A 12,300-nucleotide genomic window follows, 5' to 3' on the forward strand; every position below is an offset into this window, starting at 1 on the left:
CGATAGAACTGAGGATTTCTTGTTTGTCTTTTTCTTTTATTTCTAAAGCAGTGAACTTTCAGCACATATTTTTGTTAAAGTGATCAGTGTAAAACACATCTTAATCAATGACAAAAAAAAAAGATGTTAAATGATGAATCTATTTTCACTGCTGTGTAGTGGAGAAGTTGGTAAGAAAGATTTAATTTCAGCACAACATTTTTTGTAAATAAAGTATTTTATTTTTAAAATTCAGGCCTTCTTTTAAACAGAGCAGCAAAACGCAGCATAACTTTAGATTAAAAACATACCATATGTAAAGTTTGTTCATGTGTAACTCCATGTCAACAGCTTCAAATAAAAAAAATCATATCTGTTTGGCACTAGTCGGATATTAATTCTTCTGTAGTTGTTGATACAAATGCAACAAGTAAAAAATTCTATATAATGCAAAGCAAAAGCCAGTCAGCAATAAAACATACACAGGGTGACACAAGAAAACATTAGAGGTTGATCACAACAATAAACTACTGTTTAAAATCCACACAAAGGGTAATTCTTCATTTACCTCCGAGCCACAGCATAACCAAATATTTTCTCCTCGGTGTGTTTGGTGGAAAAATAAAAATATGCAATGACAGACGGGAAGAGACAACCTCTCCTCTGTCCAGAGGGTGTCAGCAGTGTCTTCTCCAGGATCATTGATACTCTCCCCACACTCCCACAGTCTTGCCGTCCCACTCTGTGGTGGACAGACACTTGACAAAGAAATGTCCCAGGTCATGTTTAGAGATGGCTCTTCCTTTTAGCATGTTCTCTGCAGTCAAGTAAGTCTCTGTCAGAGGAAGATCACCTGGAGGAGGAGACAGAACATACAGTACATGAACTTAAAGAAATGTCAGCAATTCTTCCTCTCTATCTGCAGTTATTATAACAAAAACTATGAATAAACAGAGAATTTCTTCTCTGTTTTAGTGAAAAAGATTGAATGTTGTTTTTCCATTTTAAAATGGCATTGTGTTTTCTTCACTGATGCTGCACAAAAGAAGTTTATTCAAGAGTGGCACCTTACTAAGTAATGATTTTAAAATGTTATTCTCTAGATTTCCTCTGAGAGAAAATGTATGCAAAGTAATGTCTGAATTCTTAAATATTATCTTCTAGTTTATTTTGTATTAAATCTAAATTTAGCAATCTTCTGACAGTAATAACATCTAGAAGTTTGAATGAAGCTCTTCGATTGTTCATCCTACTGACCACCGATGTGAGGCGGCATTACAGCCACGTAGTCCAGCCCCGATGTTTTCAGCGCTGTGTACATCCTGTCGTGGTCCTCCGTCACAGGAACCAGACGAGGCGGGACTTTGGAGCGATCCCACAGCAGGAAGGCTGAATAGGATGAAGGGAAAAGTAAGTTAGAGAAGGAGAGGAGGAAAAGAAGAAATGGAAACAAGTGGCTGTCGTTATTACTCTGGGAGAGAAGGTAATCTATAAATGTATCTGTGCCCTAAATACATTCTTTTTTTTAATGCCATGTCTAACTGAAGGAAACAAAAGTCTTCAAGAGGAGAGAAAAGCAGAACTATAATGAGCCGCTTAGTGCAAACTTTAAACTCCTCATCCACTCTGTTATGATCTTTATAACAGGGAGTTGTACCTGACATGCAGCCGATGACTTTACGGATCCCACGAGCTTTCATTGCTTCAATGATGTTCTTGGTCCCTTCAGACATCATGGTGGTCGGGCCTGATGAGCAGAGATCACATCACAGATTCATACTCAACACTTCTAAACTGTAGTTTAGTTTTGAGACACACTTGAGAAATTCCACTTCATCTTCTTAGATTTAATGTGATCATGAACCTCCATCTTTAAATAGACAACATGTCCCAGATTATTTTACACTGATGTTGTCTTGTGCAATGTTGTTAAAGTCTTATTGTGCCCTCTAGTGAATGATTGACTTTATTACACCATAAAAAACTGCAATCCCTGTAGAAGGTGAATATGGTCAGTTATGTAAGAAAATGCATTACATATATACAAATCAAAGAGTCCAATAAACAAAGCGCAGAGAGGGAACATTATAGTAAAGTCTTAACAAATACTATAATCAAAACAAGAGTGGCTCTACTTCCTAAAACTTCTGCAGACAAAACAAAAGCAGAAAAGTTTTCTTAAATACTGTCTGCTTAGTTTTTGTTCCTTTCTCAAACACTGAAGCCTTACTCAGGTCGTTCCTGGTGCCCAGGATGATGATAACAGCATCCTGGCCTTCCATAGTACTCTTCACATCCTCTTTGCTGACTACGTCTCCCACCACCACTCTGGACGCCTTGTGGTCGGCGGGCAGCTTGGCAGGGTCTCGCACCAGCACCGTCACATTGTATCCTGAGGGAGAAGACATGAAAATGAAATTGACACTCACACCATCATCACCCTGATATCTCTAAACGCCAATGATTGCCTTAATGACTATGTTTTCACTGTGTTTGTTACAGTGATGCAATCTAAACCGCCTTAAAGTGAGATTTATGTGTCCAGATGGTTGTTTATTTCTTACATTTCTAAGATTTAATCATTCCCACGTTGTAGGACCCTGATGATAGCGTTAAAGGAGATCATGTAAGAGTGGGAGGAGAGGTAGACATACAGCGATTTCACCTGAAAACTAGAGTTAAGGAGCAGGGGTTAGTGCTGCTGACACAATTATGAAACTGTGAGATCACACCCCTCCTGTACAGTCAAGATAATCAACAGCTTCTTCTATCAGTTCAGAACGGGCTGTGACTCAGCAAAATGCTGCTGACCCTCAACGTTCCCATGACTCAACACTTTTGTTCCCATGGTGTTGAGGGAGGGAGGAAGGATATGAAAATGCTTTTAAAGCGAATAAATCATGTGAGAACAGTGTTTGTGTAATATGAGTGAGTCAATCGGTCTATAGTTTATATTTTGGAAAATCATCTGACCAATTTATGAGTCACTTTCAGTTTACAGCTGATTCAACTTCCAACGTGAAGTTATTAGTTCTAAATGTAGTTCATACAAGACAAAGTAAGATAACTTTGAGATATTATAGTTACATATGAGGGACATGACTTCACTCAAAATGAGAGGGACACCAGAATGCCTGTATAATGTACCAAACTGTCCACAAATTGAACCAGAAATTGTGTGAGCTCTTTCCAATCTTCCTACCTATGCACACACATGCCATCAGGAATAAAAACCTAGTTACTGGGAAAAAACGAAGGTTAAAATGTACCAGCTTTAGCATTGTATGCAAAGGGAGATATGGAATGAGCTCGACGATGGGTTAAAAATGTATGATTCATTTACTGATCACATCAATGCACCCACTAATCTATGTATAAAACCACAATATTGGGATTGTCTGTTGTGTGTTTGTTTTCTGTTAGTATGTTGTTGTTGTATCTTGTCTGTTGCCACTCTATTTGTGGGAAATTGGGCCCCCTATTAAAAGCTTTAAATAGCATCCTTGGGGTCCCTACCCCTTTCCACACATCCAACCATTGTGAAAATGTTTACTGAATATATAAAGATAAGATAAGATAAGATAGTCCTTTACTCGTACCACAACCGGGAAATTTAAGTGTCACAGTAGCAAAGTAGGCAAATAATATATATATATATATATATATATATATATATATATATATATATATACAAATATAGATATAAAAATAATAAAAAATATAGATGTACATTTGTGATGATGTGTGTGAATAAACTAAACTAAACTAGACAGTGGACACTAAAAAACTACAGTCCTATTCACTCTATAATTATGTTACTGATATATTAAATTACTGCCAGTGTTCAATCCATTGCAGAAGCAGATGTGCAAAATGTACAGTGACGACTAATGTGTTTGGTTCTACTATGTGAAGTCATAATTGGATAATGAAACAGACCCAGTCTTGCAGCTTTTTCATTATGGACAGAAAAAAACCAGGAGCATCAGTTCATCCCCTTTTTACTCCTATAAGTGTGCACACAGCTGAGCAGACCCAGATCCAACTATTTCAAGGGCAATCAACCCAGACTCTTCTTTTACTCCATGTGATGCACAGTCTCAATATATAAAATAAGCATGGACATTAAATGAGAAACCTGCAGTGGGGATATCTCGGTCGCTTTCAGTCTACTTTGACCTGCAGTCTCATGAGTGATCCTTCCTCACCTGAAGCCACCGCTTGGGGAAGGGTCGCGAGCCCGGTCATCCCCGTGGCCCCAAATATCGCCACGTTCTTGATGGAGTCCGACATGATTCTTAACATGTGAAGTCCACGGTGCAGCAACAGCTTAGTGGTCAAACTTAGAACGGTTTGAAGAAGACTTTCACTTAGAGATTCACATTTGACAGGTGGAGAAACGCCTCCTTTAGGTAAGAGAAAGAGGGACACTTCCGCAGCTCAGACTCCTCCCACGTGGAGAGTTAAAGGGACCATGCAGCTCAGGGATCAGAGCTCAGTCCTGGATCAGCTGCAGAGAGCCGAGAGGAACCAGCTCCTAAAGTCTTACTGCAGTTCCTCAGTTCAGTCAACTACAAGTCTACAAGTTGATTTTCCTTCAGACCTCTTTGAAATGTTGTCACTCAAACCATATCTTATAGAAAAGTTATTATCTTTTAAAATAAATATTTTCCTGACCCCTCTTTCTCATATGAAATAAACTCAAATTTAAACTCAAATTTCTTCAGATATTTAAGTTGAGTATCTAATCTAGCTAATACTAAAGAAACTTGAATATGTATGCTTAGTGCTTTGCAAAAAACACTCTTAAAAGTAGGGAGACTAGGAATATGTGTCCAAGCCTTGATTTTATATGACTTAAGGGCGATAAAAATATGACATGATTTCAGGTCAGAGGCTCAGCAGGGCTCCCAAGCGGTGTGAAATAGAAAAAGCAACAAAACAATTATTTGATACACACAGATTTGTAATGTGGTAGATTCACAGAGGAGGCTGGCCTGCTTTTATGTTCCTTTTTTAAATACATCTCCTCAGGGCTTCCAAAACAGACTCACTTTGAGAGGCTTCAAGTGCACTTAGCTCTTCCTCTCCCTTTTCATCAGAAACGTTGCCTCTGTAAGGCAAGGCAGGGCTATTTATAAAGCATGTTTCAAATATATACTCAGCGGTAGATTCAAAGTGCCGTACAGGGAGGTCGAAAACAATGAGATACAGGCTTGGCAAAACTATGACACTAAAAAGGGCCAAATACTTTAAAGAGATATCATTATTATTTCGTAGTGCATTTGCTTCTCTGTTGGACAATGTACCAATAATTTGGGACTTTAAAGAAGTGGCATTGTGTTTTCTTTCACATTTCACAAATAAGTATTAAGTTTCCATGTTGGTTGTCAATTCTAAATGTAAAAATCGTTTCAAATTGTGAGGTAAATGTATGTTGGAGTAATCTCAAGATGAGACTGCAGACTGCTCTGAACCTTGTGACTGGTGACTCTCTCCAAAGAGCAAAATAAACGTAACACTAACCTGTTCTTCTTTGTTGCTGGGAACTTTTTTCCCTTTACAAACTTTCAAGGTCAGATTAGCAGTCCAAAACATATGGCCACATTTAATTATTTGTCATTTTAAACAGAGAAACACGCATGGCAACAGTTGAGGAGGCCTCCATAGTGCTTTAAAGTCCCTTAAAGAGACAGTAGCTGAAATAAAGCTGACATGTTTCAGACAAAGTCTTAAATTAGGAATTTTAAAGACACTAATCTGAGATAAGTGAAGACGTGTATGAGCTGTAAATTGTGTAAATCTAATATTAAAGCTATCAGAAGCACTAGGCCTAGAAAACCTGAATATCAGCCTCTTTAAGTTGTTTAGTAATTGTGTGCCTTACAACTAAAAAGCAAATTCTTACAGCCTGTTTATTCATTATATTATGATCTTTTGTATGTTTTAGATCTGATTTTCAAGGGATAAAAGTTTCAGTTATCGCTGAGTTTATTTTTTATTTTTTATTTTTTATTTTTATTTTCTGGGTTTTTAACAACATTTGTCAGCTGAGTGAATCCTCTCAGATAATTATTTATAATTTATAAGCTGAAGATTGTTCTTAACAAGATTCACTTACCGGTTTTAAAAGGTAACTAAAAACCCAGAGTTTCAAGGAATTGCATCTACCCTGGAATTTGTATTATTTTAATAATTATTATCATATAATCTATATTATATGATTATAATTATTATTATTATTATTATTATTATTATTATACAATTTATATTATTATATTAGTACATTCTGAAGAGAGAAACATTTTGATTGGACACGACTTGGCTTGACAGTTTTGATTGGCTTGAAGGTCGAAGCCCCGCCCATTTCTTCCTCGTAAAGCGTAAAAGCCGTAAGAGCCTATACAGTCTATGGTAAGAGCGTAACTCAAATTGACGCAAACTGCCGTTAAATTCCAATGAAGAAGAAGAACTCAAGGCTAGCATAAAAATTCAACAAATATGAGACTTTAATGAAGTATGTGATAGTTAAACATTGTGAGCTGGTTCGAGAGATAACTAGATACTTTAGCGGATATCGAAATATCACTTTTATGAATATGCTTCAGGTAATTTATGATAAACTTCGACAAACGTCTAGTTGTTGAACGTTGACGTTAGCTACACAGGTTAGCTAACGGTGTTAAGCTAACGTTGGGATAGCAGCTAAATATGTTTCAGAGAGATTATAAAAACACGTTTAAAAAAAAAAACTATAAATTTATATTTTTGACATTTTTATCACATTTTAAATATCCTCTAGTCTAATACATACAACTCATGTATGTACAGTAATGTAAAAGTCTGACTTTTTGAACTTGTGAAGCTCCTGGTTTGTTAAATTAGTGACCCCCCCTCCTCTTCCTCCTCCTCCTCTCTCTCTCTCTCTCTCTCTCTCTCTCTCTCTCTCTCTCTCTCTCTCTCTCTCTCTCTCTGCTCGCCGCACCAATGCTGATATTTCTCTCCAGCATCACCAGTGGAGAGGAAGAGGAGGAGGAGGGGGAGGAAGGAGAGGTTGTGTCAGGTGGAAACGGGGACCTCTATGGATATCATCATCACCCTCCACCGGCTCGCATCCTCAGCACCGACAGCATCTCCTGGCCGGCGGTCACCGCTGCAGACACACAGCGCTCCTTTATGCGCATAGGCCTGGTGTAGCCACAGACTCACCGAGCTGCTGCTGTGCTTTCCTCCTGTTAGAAGGACTATTTGAGGGGAAGACCCTGCTGGAATAAAAGCGAAGCGTCAGTCTCCTCCATTGATAAACCGCTCTCCTCATCGACGTCTTGGTATAAGAAGAGGACAAACCAATCCAAGGAAACTGAGGGTAAAGCTGAAGGTAAGGTCGATAGAAGGATGACAGGATGCATTGTTCCTCAATGGGATGTCGTTTTATTCTGTCCTTCCCTGTGTTAGGAAAAGGAGTCGAGGTGCACGGTGTTTTTTCCTTTTTTTTGCAGGGACGCCGGCCTGCATTTGGGTGCAGGGTACTGCAGTGATCTGGCGGAGGGAAGCGCTGTTTCATGTCTTTTCCCCCTACATGTGTTACATGATGCTCGCCTGGTGAAGTGCTTATACATCCTGTCAGACCTGATTTTTTACTCCGAGTGATGGATATGTGAAGAAGCAGAATAGCGGCCTTGTGTGTGTCTGCTGTGGTGTGTTGTTGCATGATTTACAGAATCAGTTTAGGCTTCTTTTAACCAGTTACTGGCTCTATCAGATGGCTGCGTTGGGTTCTGTGACCTTTGTGCAAACTGTGCTGTGATGCACATAGAAACAGAAGTTACCCACCGTGAATGTATACAGTGATAGGCCTACTATTTATTCCTGCAGGAAGTTATGCTGTAGTCTGTGGTCTCACTGTGACCTCGCATTGCTTTGCTGTTTCTGCCTCTGGTGGCATCAATTCTACACTCTTGTATCTCTTCAGATTGTTTAAATCTTTCGCCTTTTACTAAAGATTTCCACGGAGAGGAACAACAAGAGTTTAATCTATGGGGTGGCAGAAGCTCAGTCCATAGGGACTTGGCTTGGGAACTGGAGGATTGCAGGTTTGAGTCGCAGTATGGACGAAGTTTGGCAAGTGGAGAGGTGCTGGTTCACTTCCCTGGGCGCTGCCCTTGAGCAAGGCACTGAACCCCCAACTGCTCATGGTGCGCAGGTTGATGGCAGCATGTCCACTGCATGTCCAAACTGTTTGTGTAGCATGACCAAAAAAATAACACGGGTGGAAAAATTGAATTAATAATAGTACGTTTCTTCTTCATTGTTAATTCAAATGTATTCTTATACCTCAGTGAGATTGTTCCAACAGCATCATAGCTTGCTTTAGCACCTCGAGAAGCTGATACGCTGTAGCCTGTCAAGTTTTAATGTGGTGTGTTTGATCACAGCTGCAGTAAAAAGTGTTGTAACCTCAGTTTTGCTCTAAGACAATCACTGAACGCAGGTGTAGTGATGGTTTGTTGGTGCAAAGTGTGTGTGTGTATGTGTGTGTGTGTGTGTGTGTGTGTGTGTGTGTGTGTGTGTGGATATTTGTGTATGTGGGTTAAAAGGAAAGAAACAGATCTATTACCAGGAAGTCTTGAAGCCATTTTATTAATTTGATTCAGTCATTTCATCACCTCTAATAGGAAGCAGTCGATCATTTAAGATTAGTGGTGTTATTGAACCGGTCTCTGTGACAGTCTTCTGGGGTTTCCAGTATGGTAGATGTGATGCGAAGTTAAAGACCTTTAGTGTTGTTTGTGATGACCTACAGGGGGCTGTGGTCAGTCTGTGGTGGTCACCAGTTTGCTATGAAGTCAGTTTGTAACACTTTGTGCTATTGCATCTTGTGTAGCGTCACTAGCGTCATAATGCAAACATACATCTCAGTTGAATTTACCATTTTGGTCCTCAAAAGGATTAAACAACCCCTTATATTACCACTATACTGTAGTTTCCTGCATTTGGAGTAAGTTAAAGAGGGTATTAATTGTAGTTCCACATATAGAGCAATTCTAAAAGTACATATACTGTGCGCACACACATACAGATTGTATGATTGAGGTCAGTAGTATGATACTACAACAGTAAGGCACATGTTATGTTAGTTTATGACACCAGAAGATAAACTGCTTTGCTGCAAGAATAGACAGTTCTTTTTGTCACCCTTGTTGCCATCACTGTCTTGTCCGGATGATAGACAGTCTCTCTGGGACACTGAAGCTCTCCGCTGCTGCTCTCGTTGTTTATCAGACCACAAGGTTACTGTTTTGATTAAGGCTCGTGGTCTCGCAGACTCAGAACTGGGCGGTGGCGGCTGCTGCTGCTGCTGCTCTTGCTTGCAGATGTTGTTTCACTCTGCTGAGGTGAAGTGAGTGGAAGTGACTCAGTGCATGGTGTAAAGTACGTACTGGGTGACGTCACAGTGAAGAATCCAGTGTCTGTGTGAAAGAGAGAGAGAGTAAGAGGGAGGGAGGGATGATGAGAGAGAGAGGAGAGGGCTTCAATCCCTGTATCAATCAAAGTTTAGGAGGAGGTTCAGTACGGGTGAGATTAATGGTTTAATATAAAGAAGTCTTAAGTTTTCTTATTGAAGTTCTTACTGTCAGACTAAATACAGTTGCCTACAATTTGTCAAATCAAATGATGTGTTAATCATTTGGTAGCTTTTTAAAGCTTTTACTTTGAATCAGCCCCAAAGTTAATCTTTGTTCACAGCTAGAGACAGCATTTACATCTTCATTTGTTATTTTTGCTGCTTTATTGTTGACAGATATCAAGAGGAGGAACAAACTTCACCACAGTTCTGATAAAGGACTGCAGAGCACAAAGATTAATAGTCAGAGCAGGAACATAGAAACACAGCAGAACATTTAACAACAGTGTGCTTCATGGTGCCATGTTGAATTTGACTGACTGGTTACATGCAGCCAAAAAATACAACTTTTACCATCATTTGACTTTTTGATTGCGGTGGAATGGAGATAAAAGATAAAGATAAGGGCATACTGTGTTACATTCGAAAAGAAAGTACAGGCTACATCCAACATATATATTTTTAAACACTATGTTAACACAGAAGTGGATTTAGTTAACAGCTAGTCATTTCATCATCAGCAGAGATTCAGGGTGCTTCAGAGAGTTGTCATTTGGTGATTGACTATCAGCTGTGGGTCGCAGAGGTCACGGTGAATAACGTTCAGAGATTTTGATCTGCATTTGAACATATTGATAAGGAAGGACCGGTGAGTACTTGTGGGTGTGTGTAGTAAATTAGAAGCCTCAGAGACACAGAGCTTCTGTCACTGACTGATTAACACTGGCAGCTGTCTCTCTCTTCCCCTCTCTCTTTTTTTTTTTACATCTTTCCTGTGATATGCCCTCCCGTGTCTCCTGCCCCTTCAATTTCTCTCCATTTTATAGTTACTTTTCCACAGCGTCTTTTTTCCCCTTCTTTTTGTCTGTTACATTTCTAGATATCACCTCACTTTTTCTCTCTCAAGCCGTTTGTCAGCTTTCTGTTGGTTCAGTCAGTGACATCCAGTGTTGTAAAATTCACCCTGATAGTTCTTAGATCCTGTAGAAATATGACTGCAGGACTCGAAGACTACAGAGCTATGGCTGAGTCACCAAAACTGAAACAGTTTCTTGAAAAAGCTCCTGAATCTTGCATTGTGAGTAAAGAGCAGATTCCTCAGACTTGGCTGAGGTTAAGAGTAGTATGTTATTTCATCTCTTCAGAGATTAAAAGGAGATGTAATAAATGACTAGTCATAATTTACTGATTTTCCAAAAGTTAGTCGATGACTTTTAGTTTGCAGGTTTTTGCAAATTCTATAAATACTGACTTGATAAGTATTTGTGCAAGAAGTCATAAAGGTACTTCTCCCAGCTTCATTGTCCCTGCATTATTAACTAGATAAAGGGGGGGACTTTATTTTGGCTCATTTTGGCTGTGGCTCAGTGGGTAGAGTTGGTCGTCTATCAATCGGGAGGTTGGCGGTTTGATCACCAACCTTCGGTTAGATGCCAGCTCTGGCAGTCACATGCTGAAGTGTCATTGAGTAAGACACTGAACCCCAAATTGCTCCCACTGTTGTTCAGCGGTGTGTGAATGTGTACGAATGATATGAGCTAATACTGATGGTCCTTCACTAAATAGCAGCCTCTACCATCAGTGAGCGAATGGGTATGAATGGGTGAATGTGACGAGTAGTGTGTAAAAGCTCTTTGAGTGGTCAGACAGACTAGAGAAGCATAAGTACAAGTCCATTTACCATTTACAACCTCAGGACTCCATAGTCCGGTGTTGGTGAGTGAACAGTGCCACTGCAGCATTTGGGGGTAAAGCGCCTGTTTCAAGGGCGCGGCTGACGTTTGGCGTCCCATGATTAGTGTATTGTCAATCTCTGGTATAGTATGGAGGCATCCTGCCAAATGCTAATTACTAAAACACAAGTTGTGCCGGACAGAAGGAGAGGAGTGGAGGTTATAGGACAGAAGGAGGAATGGGAATAGAGAGAGAGGGAGAGAGAGAGAGAGAGAGAGAGAGGGGGGACAGTTGAAAAAGTGTGAAGGATAATAAAGGAGAGAGCTGGGAGGCGGGGCGCTGATGCTTTCATTCCACCAACGGTGTAATGGTGATTTATTGTGGTTACCAGTGGCAACAGCATAGCTGGGGGAGAGGGCAATAATAACACTGAGTGGTTTGGAGGAGAAAGCATAACGACTGACAGCTTTACACACACACACACACACACACACACACAGAGAGAGAGAGAGAGACAAACAAAATATTGCTGACAGTACTAGGTCATTGATTGGATGTTAAATCAATAGAAAATTAATAGGATTAGAGTTAGAATTAATTAAAAATTAGAAAAAATTACAAATAATTTCCCCCTAAATTTACTCAAAAAAAGAGCAGAGAGAAGATTTAATGACAGTTACTATGTTGAGCGCTTATTTACCTCCCTGTAGTGGCTGTTTGACTGGGTCAACTTTACAAATCTCAAATCAAAAACTGGCCATGGGGCACGGGGAGAGTGGATCTTACACAGTGTCCAAAGATTGCCAATGTCCAGCCAAGTATGCAGTATTTTGGTCGTTTATTGCACAACACAAAAATAGCATCTCTCAAACAAAGGGGAACTTCATCTTTGTGCTTTAATGCTCCAGGTAAAAAACCATTCACCTTCCCCGGTGTCCGCCCCTCCTATCTTACCTGCCCATCTATATACACGTCACCCGGTGCAAAATTATCAACCTATAAAAGTGAGTAATTAAACATAT

General features: G+C 39.7%; 2 protein-coding genes and 1 pseudogene across 2 annotated transcripts in view; 2 read left to right on the forward strand and 1 right to left on the reverse strand.

The window, feature by feature from the left end:
• Window positions 1-211: 211 nt before the first annotated feature.
• On the reverse strand, window positions 212-4,531 carry blvrb (biliverdin reductase B). Its single transcript, XM_034701792.1, has 5 exons — window positions 4,188-4,531; window positions 2,210-2,371; window positions 1,637-1,726; window positions 1,237-1,368; window positions 212-832 (listed from the first exon to the last, which is right to left on the reverse strand). The coding sequence occupies exons 1-5, from the start codon at window positions 4,282-4,284 to the stop codon at window positions 678-680; spliced, it is 636 nt and encodes a 211-aa protein (XP_034557683.1). The 5' UTR covers window positions 4,285-4,531; the 3' UTR covers window positions 212-677.
• A 1,874-nt stretch (window positions 4,532-6,405) lies between these two features.
• The window catches only part of LOC117825835 (spectrin beta chain, non-erythrocytic 4-like), a 70,410-nt gene continuing 64,515 nt past the window's right edge, over window positions 6,406-12,300 (forward strand). Inside the window, exons 1-2 of the mRNA XM_034701799.1 lie at window positions 6,406-6,587; window positions 6,987-7,357. The gene's annotated coding sequence lies outside the window, so the exon portion shown is untranslated. The remainder of the gene's footprint in view (window positions 6,588-6,986; window positions 7,358-12,300) is intronic.
• LOC117826015 lies at window positions 7,932-8,038 on the forward strand (annotated as a pseudogene).

This window comes from Notolabrus celidotus, chromosome 14 (genome assembly GCF_009762535.1).
Source record: "Notolabrus celidotus isolate fNotCel1 chromosome 14, fNotCel1.pri, whole genome shotgun sequence".
Taxonomy (NCBI): Eukaryota; Metazoa; Chordata; class Actinopteri; order Labriformes; family Labridae; genus Notolabrus; species Notolabrus celidotus.

Coding starts and splice junctions, on each gene's coding strand:
- blvrb (XM_034701792.1), bottom strand. CDS start 4,284: ATGTTAAGAATCATGTCGGACTCCATCAAGAACGTGGCGATATTTGGG. Junction 2,372..4,187: donor TCCCCAAGCGGTGGCTTCAG/GTGAGGAAGGAT, acceptor CTTCTCCCTCAG/GATACAATGTGACGGTGCTG. Junction 1,727..2,209: donor GGGCACCAGGAACGACCTGA/GTAAGGCTTCAG, acceptor TCTGCTCATCAG/GCCCGACCACCATGATGTCT.